The sequence below is a fragment of the Scyliorhinus canicula genome, chromosome 3 (genome assembly GCF_902713615.1).
Source record: "Scyliorhinus canicula chromosome 3, sScyCan1.1, whole genome shotgun sequence".
Classification (NCBI taxonomy): Eukaryota; Metazoa; Chordata; class Chondrichthyes; order Carcharhiniformes; family Scyliorhinidae; genus Scyliorhinus; species Scyliorhinus canicula.
The window spans coordinates 258,954,893-258,979,637 of NC_052148.1; the positions used below are offsets into that span (position 1 = coordinate 258,954,893).

General features: G+C 47.7%; 1 protein-coding gene across 4 annotated transcripts in view; it reads right to left on the reverse strand.

Moving 5' to 3' along the window:
- The window catches only part of nrg1 (neuregulin 1), a 901,022-nt gene that overhangs the window by 151,220 nt on the left and 725,057 nt on the right, over nt 1-24,745 (reverse strand). For 3 of the 4 annotated variants that reach the window (XM_038792661.1, XM_038792662.1, XM_038792665.1), the window contains exon 3: nt 17,615-17,733. The exons of the other annotated variant lie outside the window; for it this stretch is intronic. In XM_038792661.1, coding sequence (XP_038648589.1) covers nt 17,615-17,733 — 119 coding nt within the window. The remainder of the gene's footprint in view (nt 1-17,614; nt 17,734-24,745) is intronic. 4 annotated transcript variants of the gene reach the window in all.

Here is a 24,745-nt window from a genome sequence, read left to right on the forward strand (position 1 = left end):
CGTGGTGGGTGGCAGCTTTGTATCTGTGAATCCAATCAAAGGTGCCTGTGTATGTGGTCATTAAAAGCCACTGGACAGACCCATTCCTTCTGATGCATCAGGCAAGAAAAGCCATCTCCACACACACCAAGCACACTTTTCTCTGTTCTATCCTGTTCCTCACAGTTATTTAGTTTTAGTCAATGTCTCTCCAGATAGTAACTCAGGTATCAGGATGTTGTAAACCTCCCGCTGCCAGCATCAAGCACAGAACATTCTCCAGCAGACACAGGCTCCATTGAGTGTCCTGGTGTCCTTCTCCATCTGAACCTAATCTTATCCCACCCTCCTGCTCATTCCCCAAATCTTCCAATATCCACCCAGTCCTCCCTCCCTCCCTCCTTCCCTCACTCACTCGAATGCCCACTCTCCCGCTCACTCCTCATAATGCACTCCTGCTGTTGGATAGATGATATTTGGAATGAGGCAAGCAGGGAATAGAACATAGAACATAGAACAGTACAGCACAGAACAGGCCCTTCGGCCCTCGATGTTGTGCCGAACAATGATCACCCTACTCAAACCCACTCATCCACCCTATACCCGTAACCCAACAACCCCCCCCCCCCCCAACCTTACTTTTTAGGACACTACGGGCAATTTAGCATGGCCAATCCACCTAACCCGCACATCTTTGGACTGTGGGAGGAAACCAGAGCACCCGGAGGAAACCCACGCACACACGGGGAGGACGTGCAGACTCCGCACAGACAGTGACCCAGCCGGGAATCGAACCTGGGACCCTGGAGCTGTGAAGCATTTATGCTAACCACCATGCTACCGTGCTGCCCCACCCTGGAATGCCAGGGTTCTGCCCAACCAACCTACCAGAGAAAAGACATTTTATTCAAAAAGGGGCTATTGTGCAGCAGAGAGAGTCATAGAGTTGCATTCCATTAACTTTGTCCAGGCTGTGCTGCGATTCCGTGTCATTGGGCTGCATGGAACTAAATGCATGCAAGTCACAGCAGGTTTTCTGTCAACTGATAACGATCAGTCTTTTTTCTCATTTTCAGACTACATCCGGGCTCACTATCTTGTGGGGCCACATTGTTTTCACTTGCTTTTTGAGAAAAAAAGATAATAGAAACTATAAGATATTAAACATACGGGGCTTAAACTCAGGATTAACACTATAAGTTCAAAGAAATGTTTTCACCTGGAATGCCATGAGAGCATGGACTGCTTTATCAAACGTGAGGCAGAAAGTATAACATAGCTCACAAAGGAATTGGACCTGTGATTTGAAAAGGAAACGTATAAAGAGAGCTCGGAAAGGATGTGAGTGATGATAATATAAAAGTGTAAAAGGTGGTGGGCGAGATCTTATTTTAAATGCCTGGGTGGTAATCTGGTAGATCAGGTCATCCACCTGTGAGAGAACAAGACTGATTTTCATTCCTCTGATTTCAATGGGGTGAAATCAAAGCAGGTTCTATGATGGGCTGGAGATCTCCTCCATCAGATTACTTCCCAGGCGGTGAAGATAAAATCAACCTCCCACTTCCTTCTCAAGATATTTTAAAACATTTCTTCTCAAAATTTGGGTTACACCAGCAAGGTAACATTTTAAAAAATATATTTTTTATTCGCCTGCTTTTTCACATTTTCTCCCAAATTTACACCCAACAATAAACAATAATCTGCAACAAATATGTCAATCCCCACATCAATCACAACGATCCCATCCTCCCACCAAACCCCAAACATTAGCCGCATGATCACACAAACAAATGAGAAAAAGGAACTAGGGATCACCCATAGTCACCATTAACACACACAGCCCCCCCCCCTACCCCCCAACTCTCCCACCCACTCGCCCCAACTAATGTTCAATGTTATCCATTTCTTGAAAGTGTATAATGAATAATGCCCATAAATTGTAGAACCCCTCCATCCTTCCCCCTCAGTTCAAGCTTAACCATCTCAAGAGTCAAGAATTCCAACAGGTCCCCCCGGCCACGCCCGGGCACAGGGTGGAGAGGCTGCTCTCCATCCCATCAGGATCCGCCTTCGGGCAATCAACGAGGCGAAGGCTACAACATCTGCCTCCGCACTCGTTTGCAACCCTGGCTGGTCCGGCATCCCGAATATGGCCCCCTGGGGGCCCGGGTCCAGTTTCACACGCACCACTTCAGAAATTATCCTAAAACCCTCCTTCCAGTAATCCTCTAGCTTTGGACAGGACCAAAACATATGAACGTGATTAGCGCCCCCCCCCCCCCCCCCCCCCCCCACCCCCCCGCGCAACGTTCACACACATCTTCTAATCCTTCAGAAAAATCGGCTCATCCTCGCCCTCGTGAGGTATGCTCTGTATACCACCTTCAGCTGTATCAGCCCCAACTTCGCACACGAGGTGGAGGCATTCACTCTCTAGAGCACCTCATACCAGAACCCCTCCTCCATATCCTCTCCCAACTCTTCCTCCCAGTTTGCTTTGATCCCTTCCAGTGGTGTCGTCTCCTCTTCTAAAATAGCTCCGTAAACCGCCGACACAACCCCCTTCTCCAATCCCCCTGTCGTCAGCACCTCCTCCAGGAATGTGGAGGCCGGCTCCACCGGGAAGCTCTGTATCTCCTTTCTGGCAAAATCTCGAACATGCATGTGAGGAAACATTTCCCCTGCTCCAGCCCATACTTCGCTTCCAGCTCCTTCAATTCTGCAAACCGACCCCGAAGAAACAAATATTTTAGTGTCTTAATCCCCTTCTCCTCCCATTTCCGAAAATTTCCATCCCACTTCCCTGGCTCAAATCTGTGGTTCCCCCGAATCGGAATTTCCCTTGACCCTGCCCCCAACCCGAAGTGTTGGCTAAACTGCCTTCAAATTCTCAATGAAGCTATTATTATCGGACTCCCTGAGTATTTCCCCGGGGCCATCAAGAGTGGCGTTGTTGCTAGTGCTTTCAATCCTGACCCCCTGCACAAACTCTCCTCCATTCTGACCCACTGGGAATCAACCTCTCTGACCCAGCTCCGCACCTTCTTCACATTCGCCGTCCAGTAATAATACATCAGGTTCGGAAGACCCAAACCCCCTGCCTGCCATCCCCTCTGTCGCAGCACCTTTCTAACTCTGGCCACCTTCCCTCCCCATATGAACAAAGTAATCCTTCCCTCAATCTCTCTGAAAAAAACCTTTGGCAGGAAAATCGGCAGGCATTGGAAAATAAACAGAAATCGCGGCAACACGTTCATTTTAACTGCCTGTACCTGACCCGCCAGTGACAGAGGTAGACCATCCCACCTTGCCAGATCGGCTTTCACTCTCCTCACCAAACTAGAAATGTTGTACCTACGGAGTCCTCCCCACTCCCGGGCAACCTGCACCACCAGATACCTAAAGTGAGTCCCTGCCCTACGGAATGGCAGCCCCCTCACCCCTGCCACCACACCCGGCCGGGATACCACAAAATACTCACTCTTGCCTAGATTTAGTTTGTACCCCGAGAACGACCAAAATACACACTTGGTTCCGACACGTATAACAGCAAGCCATCGGCATATAAGGACACCCTATGCTCTATCTCCCCCCGGCACTATTCCTTTCCATACCCCCGAACCTCTTAATGCGATGGCCAATGGCTCAATCGCGGGTGCAAACAGCAGGGGGGACATAGGACATCCCTGCCTCGTCCTACAGTGGAGAGAAAAGTATCTCGAGCTGATGTTATTTGTGCGGACACCCGACCTCGGCTCCTGATATAGTAGCTTCACACAGTTCACAAATCTTGATCCAATCCCAAACCGCTCCAGAACTGCCATCAAGTACCCCCATTCTACCCAGTCAAACGCCTTCTCAGTGTTCAATGCCACAACCACCTCTCTTCCCTTCCCCTCCGCCGGTGCCATAACCATGTTCAATACCCTTCTAACGTTTGAAAAAAGCTGCCTCCTTCTCACGAACCCCATCTGATCTTCACCTATCACCTTCGGGAGACACTCCTCCAGCCTACCCGCCAGTACCTTTGCCAATACTTTTGCGTCCACATTAAGAAGTGATATGGGCCTATACGACCCACACTCCATCGGACCCTTATCTTTTTTGAGCGACAGGGAAAGCGATGCCTGCCCCAAAGTTTGTGGTAACACCCCTTTCCCTATCACCTCTTCAAACATCCCCGCCATCAGGGGTGCCAGCTTATCCTTGAATTTTTTATAATATTCCTCCGGAAACCCATCCGGCCCTGCCACTTTCCCCGACTGCATCCTCCCAATCGCATCATTTATCTCCTGCTCCACTATCGACCCTCTAATGTAGCCCTGTCCCCCTCCCCTGGCCTCGAGCACTCCAACCCATCTAGAATTTCCTGCATCTCCCGGTCTCCCCCAGGTGGCTCTGACCTGTACAACCCCTCATAAAATTCCTCAAAGACCTTGTTAATCAGATCCGGAGCCACCACCAACTTCCCCGCCCTATCCCTCACCTGAACTATTTCCCTTACCGCTGCCTCCCTCCAGGACTGACCTGCTAACATACTTATCTCCATGTTCATAAACTGCACCTTATCTCCATGTTCATAAACTGCACCCCTTGCTCGCCTGTAGTTCCTTCCTCTTTTCCAACTTCGCTGTGTCCCCATCTTCTGCATAACTCCTATCTACCTCCAACATCTCATCTATTACCCTCTGCCGCTCCAACTTCTCCTCTTTGTCCACCCTGGCCTTAAACGAAATCACCTCACCCCTCGACACCGCCTTTAGAGCCTCCCAGACAATTGCCTTCAACACCTCACCTGTACAGTTGAAACCTACATATTCCTCAATTACCTTTTCAATTTTGTCACAGAAAACTTGGTCCCCCAAAAGCCCCACAAGTAATTTCCACCCCGGCCTCTGCGCTACCCCCTTCTCCAGCACCATATCCACCCAATGTGGAGCGTGATCTGACACAGCAATTGCCAAGTATTCCGACCCCTTAACCCCAGCCAGCAAAGCCTTCCCCACCACAAAAAAGTCGATCCATGAGTATACCTTATGGACTGCTGAGAAAAACGAGTACTCCCGTTCCCCTGGGTGCAGAAACCTCCAAGGGTCCACCCCTCCCATTTCCACCATTAGCCCAGCCAACGCCTTCGCCCCCCGCCACTGATGGGACCTGCGAGCACGGCCGTGACCTGTCCAACCTTGGCTCCTGCACCAAGGTCCAGTCCCCCCCCCCCCCCACTCAGTTTGTGTGTGTCCAAGTCGGGGATGGCCCCAAACACCTTCTTTGCGAATCTCACATCGTCCCAATTGGGGCCGTATACACTGAACAGCGCCACTAACCTCCCCTCCAGCGCCCATGTCACAATCATGTATCTACCCCACTGATCTGCCACCATCTTCTCCATCTGGAAATGTACTCTTTTGCTGACCATTACCCCTACCCCTCGAGCCCTTCCGTCAAATCCAGGGTGAAACACCTGACTAACCCAGCCCTTTTTAAGCCTCACCTGGTCCTTCACCCTCAAGTGAGTCTCCTGCAGCATTGCCACATCGGCTTTCAAACTTTTAAGATGCGCAAGCACCCTTGACCTCTTGACCGGACCTCCTAACCCCATCACGTTCCACGTGACTATCCTAACTCACACCCCCCCCACCTTTCTTATCCACCATCATCACACCACCGGGCCCTGCCCCATGAGCCTGACCCGCCCCGATCCATTATTAACATCGAACCCCTTCCCCCCTCCCAACCCCCCCCTCCACATTCCCTCTCAGAAAAACATCTCCCAACATCCCCCCCCTCACTCGCCTCGTAGGCCCATCGAAACCTGCTAACCAGGCTCCAATATCCGCAGCCCTCGTCTCACCTCACCTCTGTTCACTAGCCGACTTTAGTTAGCTAGCAAGGGATGTGGGTGTTGTTGGCTAGGCCAGCATTTATTGCTCATCCTTAGTTGCCCTTGAGAAGATGGTGGAGAGCTGCCTTCTTAAACCGCTGCAGCCCACGTGGTGTAAGTACACCCATGGTGCTGTTAGGGAGGGAGATGCAGGATTTTGACCCAGTGACAGTGAAGGAACGGTGATATATTTTCAAGTCAGGATGGAGAGGAATTTCTCGGTGGTGGTGTTCCCATGCGTCTGCTGCCCTTGCACTGGAAAAGTCCATCCCTTGGAACCAAAGTGGAAAATAGCCCAGCTATGGTTTGCCCACAACTAACAGGACATATCCAACCCAGCCAAGTACCCCGCCATCACCCACTGTCAATAATCAGCAACGGGATGGAAGGTATCAGCGACAGTGCTATCAAGCAAATTTTACTCACCAATAAGATGTTCACCACTGCTCAGTTTGGGTTCCACTAGTAACACCTGGCTCCAGGCCTCATTACTGGCTTGGATGGAACATGTTGCCCTCCCCCTCCCCCGAAAGGTTACATAGCATGTCGTCTTGGAAATATATATGTTGTTTCTTCAGTATCACTGGGTTAGATCTAGCTACCCAACAGGAGTGAAACAGTACTTTCACCACACGAATTGCAGTGGTTCATGAGGACACCACAGCACCACCTGTTCAAAGCTAATTAAGGATGGACAATAAATGTTGGCCTTGCCACTGACACCACACCCAAGGAATGAATAATAAGTTTGCGGCCTCAGGATGTCAGTTCTTCTTTTACAACATTTGGAGCGGGGGTGGTGTAAGAGGGATCAAAACCTCGAGTAATTGGAGCTGAAATTCTGACAATGTCTTCAGCGCACCAAGGGGAGGCGGTGGCATAGTGGTACTGTCACTGGACTAGTAAATCAGAAACCCAGGGTAATACACAGGTTCGAATCCCACCACTACAGATGGTGAAATTTGAATTCAATAAAAAAATGGAATTGAAATGTCTAATATTGACCACAAAACCATTGACGATTGTCGTGCAAACCCATCTGGTTCACTAATGTCCTTTAGGGAAGGAAATCTGCCGTCCTTACCTGGTCTGGCCTATATGTGACTCCAGTTCCATAGCAATATCGTTGACTCTTAACTGCCCTTTTAAGGGCAATAAGGGGTGGCCAATAAATGCTGTTGTTAGAGATGATTATTGCCTGGTACTTGTGTGGTGTGAATGTTATGCGGCACGTGTCAGTCCAAGCCTGGATATTATCCAGATCTTAAGAACGTAAGAACTAGGAGCTGGAGTAGGCCATCTAGCCCTTCGAGCCTGCTCCACCATTCAATGAGATGATGGCTGATCTTTTGTGGACTCAGCTCCACTTTCTCGCTCTAACACCCTTTATTCCTTTATTCTTCAAAAAAACTATCTGTCTTGTTGTATTTGGACTGCTTCGACATCTGAGGAGTCGCAAATGGTGCTGAACATTGTGCAGTCATCAGAGAACATCCTCACTTCTGACATTATGATGTAAGGAAGGTTGTTGATCAAACAGCTGAAGGAGGCTGGGCATAGAACACTACCCTGAGGAACTCTTGCAGTGATGCCCTGCAGCTGAGATGATTGATAACCAAACACCATAACCATCTTCCTTTGTGCCAGGTCTGACTTCAAACAGCAGAAGGTTTTCCGCCTGATTACCATTGACTCCAGTTTTGCTAGGGCTCCTTGATGCCATACTTGGTCACCTTACCTCTGGAGTTCAGCTCTTTTGTCCACGTTTGGACCAAGGCTCCAATGAGGTCAGGAGCTCAGTGGCCCTGGAGGAACTCAAACTGAGCATCCGTGAGCAGGTTATTGCTGAGTGAGTGCCGCTTGATAGCGTTGCTGACGACACCTGGGAATATGAATGGGGCGAGGCTATGATGGGATTTCTGAAGAGTTGCATCTTTTCTGAATGCATTGCCATTTTTAGAGATGCAGGTAATTGGTGAATATGAGTAATATGCGCAGACTGCATTGAACTGCAAGACACCAGACACTGTCCTTCAAAGTAACTGAATTTACCTGATGTTTGAATGCATCAGAGTTCTAATAAGCTACAATATGAAATGCAAGTCATTCTTTCTCCCCACCCAAAATTTCTCTTTCAGATTAAGGTCATCGATACTTAAAGTGATTCAGAATCCAAGCACTGAATCAACAAGCTTTCTTTTTAATGGCCCTCTCACTCATTTAATCCACTTCAATTTATGTGCCAGCGTCTAAGTGAGAGCACCATCCATCAAACAAAATAACCAACGTTGAAAGGATATCGGTGAGAAGGGAGGGAGAGTTTCTTTATGACAGCACTTCTCCAAATTTGCACCCGCGGCCCACTGAGATGGAGCGAACATGGACTACCTACCGACCCTTCCTCACATCGTTTTGGTGGCCATGAAAAAACTCATCAGAATTACTCATCAGCGATGGAAACCACCAGAAGCAGATTTTACAGAGGGCCGTGGTGTCCGCCAGCCCCCCCCCCCCTCCCCCCCGACACAGAGCCCACCTACCACACAGATGGCTGCCCCTCAGCAATTTATCGCTGGCATCAGTGTAAATGGCAGCACGGTAGCATTGTGGATAGCACAATCGCTTCACAGCTCCAGGGTCCCAGGTTCGATTCCAGCTCGGGTCACTGTCTGTGCGGAGTCTGCACATCCTCCCAGTGTGTGCGTGGGCTTCCTCCGGGTGCTCCGGTTTCCTCCCACTGTCCAAAGGTGTGCGGGTTAGGTGGATTGGCCATGATAAATTGCCCTTAGTGTCCAAAATTGCCCTTAGTGTTGGGTGGGGTTATTGGGTATTGGGGATAGGGTGGAAGTGTTAACCTTGGGTAGGGTGCTCTTTCCAAGAGCCGGTGCAGACTCGATGGGCCGAATGGCCTCCTTCTGCACTGTAAATTCTATGAAATTGCTTTGACACGCTATTTCATCACCTGTCCCGAGGAAAAACTATTTACACACAGCGAGGGGTTAAGGTCTGGAATGCACTGCCTGAGAGTGTGGTGGAAGCATGTTCAATCGAAGCAATCCAAAGGGAATTAGACTCCTGTCTAAAAATAAAGAATGTGCAAGGGCTACAGAGGGAAGGCGGGATGTTATGGGCCAGGGCTTAGAGAACCCCAAAGTGTATCATGGAGTTCATCTGACCCACAACTTTTAATAGATTGTGGTATGGGGAGCACACGGCCCAATCTACCGGTGTGGCACAGCAGAAATGGAAAAGTATTTTTTAAAGCAAAACAATGTTTATTCTATGAACTCAAGTTAACCTTTTTAAAACATCCAGTGAACATCTTAGCAACCATTAATTCAAATACAACCCCCAAAGAATACAACACTAGGTAATCCTTAATAACTTCCCAAACATCATCCAGAAGACAAAAGAAACACCTTTTAACAGAAGCACATTCGGTTTACATTCACTACTGAGAACATTTATAATTTTGAATTCACCAAATGATCAAGAGATAGTCTTTTATGGCAGAGGCATCAACAGTGCACCTGCTCTGTCTGGCTTCAGCTCCAACACTGAAAAAGGAACTAAAACACACCCTGCAGCAAACAGCCTAAAACGAAAGTAAAAAGCTGGCAGACAGCCCAGCTCCACCCACTCTCTGACATCACTGCAGTAGTAAACACCCATTTTTTAAAGGTCCTCTCACTATAGATATTTATATACACACCCATTTATAAACACCCATTTTTTAAAGGTACTCTCACATGACAGGGAGAATGGTTCTCGGTGAGTTGCTCATTCGGAGACCAGGTGCAGACATAATGGGCTGAACGACCTCTATCTGCGCTGTAACAATTTTGTTATTCTTTAGAGAGCTGCCAGCCAATAGGATGGCGGCAGTTCTATAGTCTCAGCAGCCAAGTGGGTGAGGAGGCCGTTGCTGGGGTGACATGCTGACCTGATGAAGAACAGCCCAGATTTGAGTTAAGTCCAGGGTATATTCCAAGCCACTCTAGCAGGCCCCAAAGTGGGATTGGTCACAGGCAGGGTTTGAGAGGCCAGGCTGGGAAGGTAAAGCCACGGTGACCTTGGGGAAATGGGGTTCCACCAAAAGTACCCATACCTTGCCATAGACTATGCAGCCAAAGCTGTTGAGTTAGCTGCTTGGTATGGGATCCCCCTCATTTTGGTAAAATAGCAACAGGGGTGGGATGAGGCCTTTCAGTAGTCATTAATTGGCTAAGGATAGTCAATTAGAATAGAAAATACAGACAATGCAGAAGGAGGCCATTCGGCCTATCGAGTCTGCACCGACCCTCCAAAAGAGCACCCTACCTAGGCCCACTCCCCTGCCCTATCCTGTAACCCCACCTGATCTGAACATCTTTGGACACAAAGGGGCAGTTTAACATGGCCAATCCATCTAACCTGCACATCTTTGGACTGGGGGTGGAAACTGGAGCACCCGGAGGAAACCCACGCAGAGATGGGGAGAAAGTGCAGACTCCGCACAGTCACCCAAGGCCAGAACTGAACCCAGTTCCCTGGCGCTGTGAGGCAGCAATGCTAGCCACAGGCCAGCAGACAGGCCACCTGTGGATTTTAGGAGCTGCCTCCTCCTTCAAATCCACCAATGGGGAAGTGTCAAATCCAAACCTATAAATATTTTACTGCCTTTCACGACTTAAAGTAATACATTTATGTGCATTAATGTTTTAATTAACTACCGTGCCAGCAACATAAGTATAGACATTTTCATATTATAAACATCAATACTACAAGAGAACAAATTTTGTGAAACATTGTAATGTGTGTTGTTATATCATCACAGTATTCTTCTTCAGAGAAACTAGTACTTATTTTACAGCTATACTAACAAACAAAATCAGCGGTAACATAAATTCTGCTTATTATACAACATTATAGTTGAACGCACTTATGACAACTCGTGCTACACGTGTGAGAACTGGTCTGGTTGACGCCAAGCGAGTGGTGGGGGTGAGGGCCTATTCTCTTGTAGGACCTCGGCCGTGGCACTGTGCATCGGGACTTACATCTTGGATCAGCCCATGGACTACCTGGAGGGTCTTTGTGGACCACCAGTGGTTCGTGGGCTACAGCTTGGGAACCACTGCTTTATTAGTTACTCCCCTGTGCAATTTTGGCCTCAGATTAATGCCAGATTGCAAGGCACTGCTCGACGTCACTGCTGCTATTACTCCATATCTCTACCTCACTGCAGATCCGTAACAAAATAAAAAGTGACACATTCAGTTCACGCAACCAGACAGGTACACGGCGCCTTTCAACAAGTCAGTGTATCATTTCCACTTGCAGCATGTTATGTGGCTGCCAGGGTTCTGAATTGCAGAGCACTAGCCTTGCCCATGAAGTGGGTCACTTGCACATGGCATTTCTATAAACACAACACCAATGCAGTTAGCCACACAACTGTGTAACGATGTGCTGATACCACAACAGATACAGCAACGGGCAGTATAACACTTGCACTAAACAGGGCCGAGGTGACACAGAATTTGTATTGGGGCTCTGGTGACAGCTGTACTTGACACAGAGAGATAAAAAACTGGCAACAAATTGATAAGATTTTTTCTATTTCCTCCTTAACTCTACACGGAGTGAAGAGGACGCCTCAAAGAGGAATCAAATACTCAACTTTATTTCAAAAGATTACCAAGTAATTTCAGATTGCAAGAGAACTGCTCCATTCAGTCCACTTTAGTTCAGATCGTAAAATCTCAGCCAACTGTTTCTTAAACGACTCTGGTGCCTTTGCTTCTGGTAGCTCAACTGGGAGTCTTCTTGTGTTTGACAACATTAGTTTTGAAGTTTCAACAGGGACCATCTGATGGGGAGGGGGGGGGGTTGTTGGAGTGTAGGGGCTTTTGAGGAGGAGTTGGATGTGTACTTAGTAGAATACAGCTGTAATGCTGTGGAGAAGGAGTGGGGGATAAGAAGTGTGAGACAGGGTTGCATTGATCTATCAAGGGGCCAATGCAGACATGATGGACCAAATGGCCTATTTCTCAGTTGTATGAGCCTAAAATACTATCCAAACTATTTACAAAATGGTGCCATTGACCAAAAGACCACATTGGAATCCAGCTTCATGTTGGGTTCATTTATTGCGATCCTAAGCATTTAGTGACAGACATAGTGGGATGGATTCTTCAGGCGCGCCCGTCGCAAGATCGCACCGTGTGGGATGCGGACCATGTAAAGGTCCATTGACCTTGGGCGGGAAATTATGAATACAGACAAATGTTACTGCTGAATTGAAGGTCATTCGAAAATCACCCAAATCTGTGGTTCTAAAATTGAACATTTACAGCCAGAGCTGTGCACCAGTTTAGAAAATATCTCAACCACAAGTAGTACAACAAGGAGCTGCTACACAGGTATTCATCTGTGGAATTTATACTTTACAGGCGAGGTGCACAATCTGTCTCAGTAACTCTGCAGATAGCAGCATTTAAAAGAACAGCTTTTGTGACCAGCTCGACTGCACATCATTAATGGGGTGCATTATGGATGTTAATCAGCAAGACACGGCAGCTGAACAGGAAAATGAACATTTTTAGAGAAAATGACTTTATTAAAAAAGTGCAACAAGGCATGCTGGACAAATTAATTTGGCACACTAGGAGAGAGCTTTGTTCGGAATCCATCTCTTAGTTCCGTGCTTTGTTTGTTGTAAATGACACTGCTTTTATTTTGGCCTGAATCTTACGCTCCCCCGATGGGTTTTTATGCATGGTGGGTGGGGGGGGGGGGGGGGGGGGGGGGAAGCGAGGTATTGCTGGGACAGGATTTCCTCTGGGTTCCCCCCACCCTGACCACGCAGCGACTTTATGCTGGAGGGGGCAAGGCCTCAGATCAGAAGCTCGCACTTGCCCCAATTGAAGCCCTTAAGTGGCCAATTCATGGCCATTTCCCAGCCAACCTTAATTTCCAGGCTGGCAGGAAGGCTGAGACTTGGTGGGGGAAGGCTGAAAAGAAACCCGTTAGATCTGAGCCGGGAAGGCGAGGCGCCTCCATTAGAAGCCTCTTAAACCCAGTGACCTTCCCTGCCCAAGGACCCCAATCCCCCCCCTGCAACTCCTCAAGACCTTCCCTGCCGTCTCCACCCTGGGGCTCCGAAGACTTTCCTTTCCCTGCATTTCCCGGAATTGGTCACGGACCTCCTGGTGAAAGTTCTTTCTCACTCCACTGAAGCACTGTTGCTGCAGGAATGTTCCCTTCCAGTCGGGGAACACTTCAGCAGTCAAGGGCATTCAGCCTCTGATCTTCAGGTAAGCATTCTCCAAGGTGGCGTTCAGGACGCGTGACAACGCAGAATCACCGAGCAGAAACATATCGCCAAGTTCCGCACACATGAGTGCGGCCTCAACCGGGACCTGGGATTCATGTCGCCTTACATTCATCCCCCACCATCTGGCCTGGGCTTGCGAAATCCTACCAACTATCCTGGCTTGAGACAATTCACACCTCTTTAACCTGTGATTATCCCTCTCTCCAGTTGCCCCGTATGGACCTGTAAAGACTTAATTACCTGCAAAGACTCACATTCAAAGTATCGTCTTGCATCATTGACTTTGTCTATGTATGTGTTTCTGAACCCATCTCTTCATTCACCCGAGGAAGGAGCTGCGCTGCGAAAGCTGGTGATTCGAAACAAACCTATTGGAGTTTAACCTGGTGTTGTAAGATTTCTTACTGTGATCTTGCTTGAGTTACATTGTCCTGTGAAACACTTCCAAGTGGGACAGGCACTGACTGGAAATAAACATTAAGTCCACACTGTGAAGGGTTTAAGGGGGTTGGATAGATGGTGGGGGATGATGATCAGATCCCCATGATTTAAATAGGAAGGACATGAGCCTCTAATTATTCCAAGGGCTAATGATGGTATGGCCTTTGCTTTACCTCCTTGAAAGTCCAGATCTGCGTCACCTTGCACCGATTCTTTTTCTTGCTAATGTTCCCCACCACTTCGCCCTTCTTGACAGGGTTGTCTCTGCATTGGTTGCATTGATACCAAGTGTCCTTGCCCAAGTAGGCATTATCTATCTGCAAGATTGGACAGTGAGTGTTGGGCAGGCTATCTGGCCTCACTATGAGACAACTCGTGTGCACTTCAACGAGCAGCCCTCATGCAGTCATGGTTCATTGATCCAATGCTGACTGCAGCAGCACTACCATTGGCCCAGTTGACCCAGCACAGTTTGGGTTTTGCCAAATGAAGCAAAATTCAATAGAACCCCACAATCTTCCCTTCCCACAAAAGACTCCAAGACTGATCACTTTACCAACTCAAATGAACCGGGTAGGTTAGCAAGAATGAAATGGGGCACTTTTTGGAACATGGCTCACGGATTTAAAACAAAAAGTGTGGTGTTATTAGCCTGTCGGATGTTTGTCAGACTGTATAAGCTCAGGTCACAGATTTCTGAAAGAGAGGAAGAAAATTATTTCCTCTCAGTTGCTCAGACATGCTTCGACACAGGTCTCTGTGCTTTAGCTGATAACAAGAAGTTTCCAGTTACTGCCGAAATCTTTCTGCTCCTCACGTTTCAGGCAGGGAACCTCTTGCCAAAAAAGCAAAATGTCCCGAGCTGAAAAAAAGGAAAGAATCTGTGCAAACGACACCCCATGTGCGAGCACAGCAAGTGGATCGGAGCTTCCAGATTGCTGTCGTCTTTTTAAAAGGGAGTTAATACTTTAAATTGGGAAAGTCATTGCTCCTCAATTAAGCTTTTCGGATTTAATAATTTAATCACACAAAGCACAACATTTTATACATGAGTGTGCTTGCGCATGTTCAAAATAGCCTGGACACTTGCCACCCAACATGCACAGAATGCATTCTCAACTGCAACGTATCTGGTTATATTTTGCAACAGAACGGGGTCCGAGAAGTCTTTCATGGAGTGAGTACAGTAGTTTTCATGCTGTGGTCATTGAGGTTGCTTCATTTTTATGCCACACTTTTAAATGTAAAAACAAAGAGCATTTTCAAGTGGCTTTGAAGAACAATCTAAGCAATGCAACTCAACTCACAAAGAGAGAGCGATGCTCAATATGACTCCAAGTGCCAACCTGCCTCATTTCCCAACTAACTCTGCTCATGTTTGAACTATTCCAGGACATGGGACATGCCTCTTTAACAAACATCAATGGATTCATCCAAGGCTTTCAATGCGCCAAAAAGCACACATACAACAACCCTGTCCAACATATATTTAGTGCTGTGAAATTAGAAACGCTTAAATCAGATCCTCTTTCAGACTTGCTAACACAGGCCAAACACAACACCTGCCGTCAGCCTCAATAAATGTTATTTAATCTGAGTCTTGAAAAATGCCTTGCAAAATGTGAGCACCAAATATATGGTTCTCTGCAGACCACTTGCATCCACGGAAAACATTTGTTTTTCTGGCACAGGTTCACTTTGAGTACTTGGAATCATGTTGAAAGCACGACGGGTTTTCCCAGGGAATGGCACACCCTACTCCATTTACTCACTGGGAAATTTAAGATTTGAAAAAAGTGTGGAAACCTGCCTGTGACTTTATGTTCGAAACCTGTGTACTTTGAATCACCGAAGGGCAATAACCAAAGTGCACGACTTCTGGGGAAGATAATGCTGCCCACCAGTCACCCTTCGGAAGAAAATCTTTCCCCTCATCTCTGTCTGAAAAGGCAGATCTTTTATTTTTAAACTATGTCCCCTAGTTTCAATCTCCCCCGTAGGAGGAAATATCCACTGCCTGTCCACCCTATCAAGCCCCCTCAGGATCTTCTATGTTTCAATAAGATCACCTCTCATTATTCTAAACTCAAATGGGCACAGGCTTGACCTCCAGAAGACAGCCCCTTCAATCCAGGAATGAGTCCAGTGAGCTTTCTAACCACAGCGCAGTTAAAGGGCAGAAGGTCATTTGATCAGGGACCACAGAGATAATGTGATGCCCATGTTAAAGTCTTCTTATTTTAAAATATGCGTCCTGAGTTTCTATGTCCACCTTAATCAATGAATTTTCCCGTCTGATTTAGTCACAGTGTAATTACACCCTCCTGCCATTAGCAGTGCCGCAGAGCTGCACTAAGCAGGAAGGTGCCAGTCTAGTGTGACAAGTGGATATAACTCATTCCCATTATAAAAGTGGACACAGAAACTTGTAATGAACAAAGTTGACAGGAAGCATTTGCAGACATAATAAGGGAGAAAGTTGCGGTAGCAAAGAATTGACAACAGAAGGCACAATTCAACGGAAATGAAGCAGAGTTCCATGTCGGGTGCCATTAGCCGGGTGTTTCCTGGCACTTGCAGCACTGAGAATGACCCCGCTGTTAAATGGCACTCTGCTTCATTTCTGGGCCTCAGCGAGGAACGCCCCACCAAAGATGCACTTAGCCCCATTTCCTGCACTACTGAGTTCCCTCCACTGCAACCTACAGATTCCCCAATGCCCCAAATTACCAATGAGAGGGTCCTCATGCCCTCCCCACACCGCACCTCATAAGGGCAGGGCACCCTGGCCCTAATCCCCAGTGTGGGAAAGATGCCACCCAGGCACCTTGGCAGTGCCACCTGGACACCCTGGCAGTGCCACCCAGGTGACCTTGCCAGGGTGCCAGTGCCATGGTGCCCTGGTGGCATTGGGGATGCCAGGGTATCACCCATCCCAGAGCTCAAGCACCCAGGGCACCCAATCGCCTGGGAGAGCCCACAATGCCCGTACGCATCCTCCACGTTGGTGGAGACCAGTGCTAAACGGCGTTCATCGAGGTCTCCAAGAACGGGGGCTAGATCCGACGAGAGCATATTCAAGTGAGCTTGACTGCATACTTGAAAATGCAAATCTGGGTCCCGTCATTGTGGGCGGGATCCAGATCACAACGCCTGGCAAGATCCCGTTAGATTACGTGAGGCGTAATGAGTGGGTGAATCTCGCGAGTGGTCTCTTGTGAGATTAACCGGCCGCATCGTGATCCGAGTCGGGCACACGCCGGCCATTAGATCGTGCCCAGCGAGTTGGTCAATTTTTGTTTCCTCAGAATGGAAAGAAAATCAGATGGGCTGTGAAATGGGCGGTCAATTCATTATTGCCCATCTTGAACCATCCTTCAAAACCAACTTCACCTCCACGATCTTGAATATATTGTATTTATATTTAGGCACATATACACTGACATGACTCCATTAGTTTTTGGAGCATCGCTTGATGGTTGATATTCTTGAAACATCCATTCAGTAGCCCTTGACCCTATACATTTTGGTGATGTATGATGAAGGTTAGTGGGAGAAACAAAATCCATCATTGCAATTTGCACCGCATTGCAAAATTCACTAAAACCTTTCCATCACTAGGCAAAACTAAAAATAACTTGGCTTTTAAGTCTCATATATATTAGATAGCTATGCATAAAAATCTGATTGCTTCGATGTTCTTTATTGTTCTATACAGAAATGCTAACAACTCACGTTTATCATAAGAGGTTGATTCCATAAACTGTTACTGTTGAGCAAAGCCGCTCATTGGCTTCAGGCACAGGGCCAAATAATATCCCTACTCAGTCAACTGCAAAATGCTCACCACCGTTGGCTTCTCCCTATCAAAGGGTACTTTATGTGTTGAGCAAACATGGGGTATTTAAGTGCAAGTATCAAGAGTAATGGTGCTGAACATGGTGACTGTGAGTTAGCACAGGGACATGAAACAGTGCAAACGTTCTTACCAGGTGTTACAGCGATGTTGCTGATCGATCGGTCTTCACCCTGTTGATTGACAGCTTCACACGTGTATTCTCCAGCATGTGATGGCTTCACTTTCCTTATCTGGAGTTCCGATTCCTTTCTGTAAAATCAGTCAGAAGTCAATTTCACCTTGGGACAGATAACAGGAGGAGCAGAAAGCCAATAAACACCTGAACAGCTGATTGGGCATCACTGCAGTGAAGTCAGTACAATAGAATCATCAAAGAATCCCTGTGGTGCAGAAGGAGGCCATTCAGCCCATCGAGCCTTTACAGCCCTTGGAAAGAGCACCCTACTTAAGTCCACACCTCCACCCTATCCCAGTAACTCCACCTAACCTTTACACCAAGGGGCAATTTATCACGGCTAATCCACCTAACCTGCACATCTTTGGACTGTGGGAGGAAACCGGAGCGCCCGGAGGAAACCCACGCAGACACAGGGAGAACGTGCAAACTCCACACAGTCAGTGACCCAAGGCCGGAATTGAACCCGGGCTCATGGAGCTGTGAGGCAGCAGTGCTGACCACCTTGCCCCCGATAAATAGGTGTCATTACAATCGGGCGGTGGATGGGACTCAGGACAGTCGGGAGCTGAATTGATTTCCTTGCACTAGTTTTTGGACTAATTTGGTCTGCAAATTAGACAATGATAAAAATGATAAATGCTGCAGGGCCAAAGTATTCACCATTACATGAATGCTAAACGACTGCATGCCTCTCAGATAATAGCAAATTACTTCAACAATAATGGAGAAAATTAAGCTTTTCACACTGGAAATCTGGTTCAATTTAAATTATGAATGTAGCAGGATTATTTTGTGTAGAAATGCTGCAATTTTCTCTGACGCCTCAGTCTTGTAACCCAGACATCCTTTACAAAAGGTGTATCATTAAGACACAGCTCACATCTGAAGCAGTCCATGCCCAAATGCAACACTTGTACAATATCCAGGCTTGGGCTGACAAGTGGCAAGTAACATTTGTGCCACACAAGTGCCAGGCAATGACCACCACGGTCAAGAGAGAATCTAACCGTCTCCTGTTGACATTCTATAGCATTACCATCACTGAACCCCCTACTACCAACATCCTGTGACAGGAGCTACCTGGTAATACCACCACTTGCACGTTCCCCTCCAAGTCAAACACCACCCTGACTTGGAAATATCTCGCTGTCCCTTCACTGTTGCTGGGTCAAAATCCTGGACCATGCTCCCTAACTGCACTGTGGATATACTTACACCCCACAGGAACTGCAACGGTTCAAGAAAGTGGTTCACGACCACCTTCTCAAGGGCAATTATGGATGGGAAACAAATGTTGGCACATTCAACGATGCTCACAGCGCATGAATGAATTTTAAAAACACACCACGATAGAGTCTGACCAGTCAGAAGTAACGCACTAACTAAAAATACTCAGTCTTTGGGCCTTAAAAACCTTGTTGGGTTAGACAGAAAAGTTAATTCCACATCTAACTAAGTGACGCTTGCTTGATGATGAGATTTTCTTTCAAAGATAGGCAAGTTCTCCAGCTCTGACATCCTTCATTTCTGTACACTCTCTAAAACTGGCCAAGGAAGAATCAATAATGGAGGCGATTTTCTGGCTGCTTTGTGCCCGACATAAATCCCGCTAGATTAGGAGAATAGCAGGGGAATCCCGAAACGGGGTTTGTGCCGGGTGGTGAACCCTCGCAGGCCGTGATCCAGATCATTATCTTTAAATAAGCCGCATTTAATTCCCTGGACGTCGCGTTCACCCGCGACTGGAAGTTGACAACTGCACCTGCGAGATGCCCGGGTGGTCAGGAAAAGGGCAGGGTGGTACCCTAGCCCTTCGCTGGAACCCAGGCATCTTGGCTCTTCCAGCCTGGCACCCTGGCAGTGACACCTGGACACTTTGGCACTGCCAGGGTTGCCGGGTGGCACTGCCATGTGTGCCAGGCTGGCAGTGCCAAGGTGCTCAGCTGCCAGGTTGGCACTACCAGGGGTCAGGCACTGTCCATTTGAAGGTGGGTGAGGGGAAGCTCCGGGGGCCACAAGGAGGTTGGGGGGAGAGGGGTGATAGAGGCAGGTTCCAAAAAGCAGGAGGGGCCTGAAAGCAGGTGGGAGGGATGCAGACATCGTGGCTGCTGGTCTAAATAGTGGCAGATCTGTGAGGAACCTGTTGTGGTGGCGAGAATCGACTAAGTATGGCCTCAGCAGGGAGTAACTCTCAGAGTCCCAAAAAACCGACAAAGTGCCGGTGAATAGCAGGGTGAATCTCAGCACTGCAGCTGCTGAGAAACAGCCCGCCAAACGTGCCCAAAACCGCACTTAATTACAAACTTAGTTTCTGGGGCATCAACCAGAGTAGCATATTTAAATCATAATTTTAAATATGCTGGGCCTATCTGAAGCCAGATTCTCCTGGCTTATGGAATTCTACTGCCCCCCACCAGCCCCATAACCACCCCCCAGCCGCCGGTGCAGAGTGAACCCGGCAGGAATTACTCTTGGCGGAGACAAGACGTAATGAACAGGCCTGGGCACTCTGAGGACAATGTAGCCCCCGGGTGGCCGGGGGGCATGGCAGTGCCATAGCATTGGCCCCTGGCACCCTGGCAGTGCCATCCCTCCGGAGGCCACACTTGGAAATTCTTTTGGGAGAATTGCGCCCAGCGTTTTAAGAGCTCTAGTCACAGTCGAATGTTTGTAAAGTGGTTTGGTGGCAAGGGTTTCAGCCCACGTCAGTCTCGATTCAAGCATTCTTGCGTGCTTAAGCTTACTCTGCTCTCTGATTTGCCTTCTCTCTCTCGGGGGAAGGGGGGTTGGGGGGGGGAGCATAACCTCATAATAGTGACAGCCATTTTCTCCCCCTCCATCAACAATGCAGCAGAGAGAGGAAGGACATGCGAACATGCACATATTGTGTGCACCTGTGTGCATGAAAAATTAAAACATAAATACAAGCTAATTGTAGAAGCAAAACCATATCCCACTGCTCAGCAGCAGAGCAAACTGTGCACTACCTCAAAGATGAAGAAAGGCAGTCTTAACCCCACGGTGAAACACATTAAGAGCCACATGCAACATGAAATATTCATCACATTTTTCTTGTGATTCATTTATAAATGCATGTGTGCTGGTTGCTTTCAGACAACAGGATGCATTATCAAAACTTTGGGGGACTGGAAAGGGAGTGAGCAGGATCTCACTGATTTTAAATCTTTTCCACTTAATGTTTAACGCTAAGCTGGGAATGAAATTTGCGTCCAAAGTTTCTTTCAAATGTTTTGAACATGCTGCTCATCACCAGATGTTGGAAGCCTTTGAGTTCCACATTTCAATTTGATGTGTGGTGATGTTCCAGTCAGTTGCCGATCTAACAGCGAGCAGATTGTTTGTCAAAGCACCACTGGGCTGCTGGATATGATGTCTCTCATCACGGTACTCATACCGTCATCCACAGAGGTCCCCACAAACCTTTCAACAAACCCGACAGGGTGAGGTCTGATCAAGACGGACAGCCCGTGTGTGCCCGAGTATGAAACTATCGATGCTGGCCGACCGTGCAAAAGCTCTCCTAAGTTCCACATTGCTGGAGGGAGATGTCTCAAGCGTAGCTGAATGGATATTGCCCACTTTATGCTCTCACCCAGAAACATAATGGTTTTGTGCGAATATGAAAGCAAAATACTGCAGATGCTGGAAATCTGAAATAAAAAAGAATAGCCGGACGAGAGTCGGGTCACTGTGAAGGCCAAACTTGAGAACAAGTGGCAGGTGGTCCTGTGGTTGGAAGGGGGGGGGGGCAAAAAAATTGGATAAAAAGAGGGGGTCAAGATAGAAAAGCGAACATAGAAAATACAGCACAGCACAGAACAGGCCCTTCGGCCCACGATGTTGTGCCGAACTTTTGTCCTAGATTAAGAACAAATTAATCTACACCCCATCATTCTACCGGAATCCATGTACCTATCCAATAGCGGTGAATGAGAGGGTTTCGTTGAAATTTCCAGTTTGCAACTGGATTGCAGCAGTGCACAATGCAGATGGCTCAATGGTAGTAACCAATCTCATAAGAAACTGGCTGCCTGCAAGAATGGATCAAACAGACAATTTCATAGAATTTACAGTGCAGAAGGAGGCCATTCAGCCCATCGAGTCTGCACCGGTTCTTGGAAAGAGCACCCGACCCTATCCACATAACCCTGTAACCCCACCCAACACGAAGGGCAATTTTGGACACTAAGGGCAATTTATCATGACCAATCCACCTAACCTGCACATCTATGGACTGTGGGAGGAAACCGGAGCGCTCGGAGGAAACCCACGCACACACGGGGAGGATGTGCAGACTCCGCACAGACAGTGACCCAAGCCAGAATTGAACCTGGGACCCTGGAGCTGTGAAGCGATTGTGCTACCCACAATGCTACTGTGCTGCAGTGGTGTTAGTTGACATAAATAACAAATGTAGAGTGTTCAGATGGAGGAGAGGTTCATGGTCTGAAATTGTTGAACTCAATGTCAAGGCGGGGAAGGGCCTAATCAGAAGCCGAGGTGCTGTTCCTCCTCTGGGCTTCATTGGAGCATTGCATCTTGTTGCTGATGCTTGTTCTGCCATCAACACATTTATGGCACTAACAGCGCCTTCTTCAGTCTTTAACATGCCCATCAACACTCCCTTTGTCTTGTGTCCATGACACCTTTGTCAAATCTCACCTGAGATCCGCTATCCCTGACCTTCTATTTTTTTCCCATCCCCTTCGCCCCCCCCCCCCCCCCCTCTCTCTTAAACGGTATCTACATTCATCACGTTTCTCCCCCTCCCCAGCTCTGAAGAAGAGTCTTACAGATTCAAATCTGTTTCTATTGCCACAGATGCTGCCAGGCCTGCTGAGCTTTTCCAGCATTTTCTGTTTCTATTTTGGGTGTTTTTGGAGAAGGGAAACCTAATGGGGCAATAAATTACCGACACTTTGTGAATCAATGAGGTGGGAATGGGGGTATATTTGAGGTTAGACAGCAACTCCCCTTTGACAAAGACAAGACTGCAAGTCTGTCACCCTTTAATCAGCGACAAACCTTTAAGTGGCAAAGATAAAAGAGGGAAGTATTTTCCATTATCAGCACCTTGCATCATTTGTCTGTTCTCCATTGAGTGCCCAAAGGGGAGCAGGAGGTTAGGTGGAGAATGACAGGACACAACACCCATCGTAGATATCGGCCGCTGTAAATTTTAAATGATCCAAGCAATCATAGGACTCGAACCCATGGCCACGACGGATTGATTCAAAGGATGACATTCTCTTACTTCCCACTCCAGAGACTCGAGAACATAATCTGGTTTTAACACTCCAGCACAGTGCTGAGGGAGCGCTGCACTGCCACAGCTGCCACCTCTCAAAGGAGACAATAAGCTCTGGTTGAGTCTGTCCTCTCGTAAAATGTGTCACGGTACTATGCAAAAACGAGCAAGGGAGCTTTCACGGGTTTTCTGCCCAATATTTATCCCTCAATGTACTTAATTAAAACAGACCATCGGGGCATAAGCACTTTGAACGACCTTGCTGTGCACAAATTGGCCATGTTTCCTACATTACAACAGTGACTACACTTCACTTTATATTGGGCGTTAATCACTTTGGGATGTCCTGAGGCCATGGGAAACATTGACCGGAATTCTCCAGCCATTGGCAGTCTCTTTTCCAGCTAATGGCCCACCCCCACCTACAGGTTTCCCGGCAGCATTGGGAGGGGGGGGGGGGAGTTCCAATGTAAAATCCAAATCGACAAGAGAGAATCCCGTCTGTGCTGAGTTACCTGATTTGAGCCAAAGAAGTGAACGGGGTGCTACAATCCACCTCAGTGTCTGTAAAGTGAAGATTGGAAACACTAGCCTGAGTTATCATTCAAAATCATTCCAAATGTCCCATTCACGGTCTCGTCACTCATGGAGAAATTTGCGGGATTATGAGGGGCACATCAAAATAGAAGACTTCAAGAACGGAAATTGGAACAATTGAAAAAGGTAACTGAACTCAGATTTATTCATTGACTGTGGTCATAGAGTGGTTGCCACACAGGAGGTCATTTGGCCTGTAGTGTCAGGGATGCCCCCATTGCCACCAACTTCAACAACGGAGACACGGTGGACTCTACGAACTACTGAGGAATCTCCCTACTCGCCATTGCCAGGAAGATAATCACCCAATTCCTCGTTAGCCACCTTCTCCCAGTCTCTGAAGAAATCCTTCCGGAAGCCAGTGGGGTTTCCAACCGAACCGCGGAACAACGAACATGGTTTTCGCTGTTCGGCAACTTAAAGAGAAATGTCAGGAGCAACATCAACCACTCTACATGGCCTTCATTGATTTGACCAAGGCCTTTGACGCAGTCAATCAGCAAGTGCAATAGAAGATTCTGTCAAAGATTGGCTGTCCAGAGAAATTCATCAACATCCTCCGACTCCTCAATGACAGGATGTCAGATACAATCCTCACGATGGAAATAAGACAGATACCTTCGAGGTCAATACTGAGTCAAGCAGCGATGCGTTATCGCCCCCACTCTTTTCTGCATCTTCATCAGCACAATCCTTCACATTATCAAGAACAAGCTTCCCAGTGGAGTGGACACCATCTACAGGGTGAACGGAAAACATTTGAACCTCAACCGGTCTAAGTCCAGGAAGAAAGTGACATGATATCACTTGTGGAACTTCAGTATGTGGATGACATCACCATCTCCACTCTCTCAGAAGATAATCTCCCAGCCATACTTGACACCTTCGCAGAAGCTTACCAAAGAGTCTCAGACTCAAACCTCAGGGAGACTCAAATCTTTCACCAACTCACCCCAGAGCAAGATCCAGTCTCTCCCTCCATCAAGATCAATGAAGAAGCCCTACGTGGAACATTTCCCATACCTGGGGAACCACCTCTCTTCTAAGGCTGATATTGATGCGAAGATCCAACATTGCATCCAATCGTCAAGTACTTCCTTCGATCGCCTAAGGATGTGGGCTTTGAGACCATGTCATCCGTGCTGACGCTAAGATCCTCATGGACAAGGCAGTCATCCTCAGTCATCCTCCCAACTGTCTCAGAAACTTGGGCTACG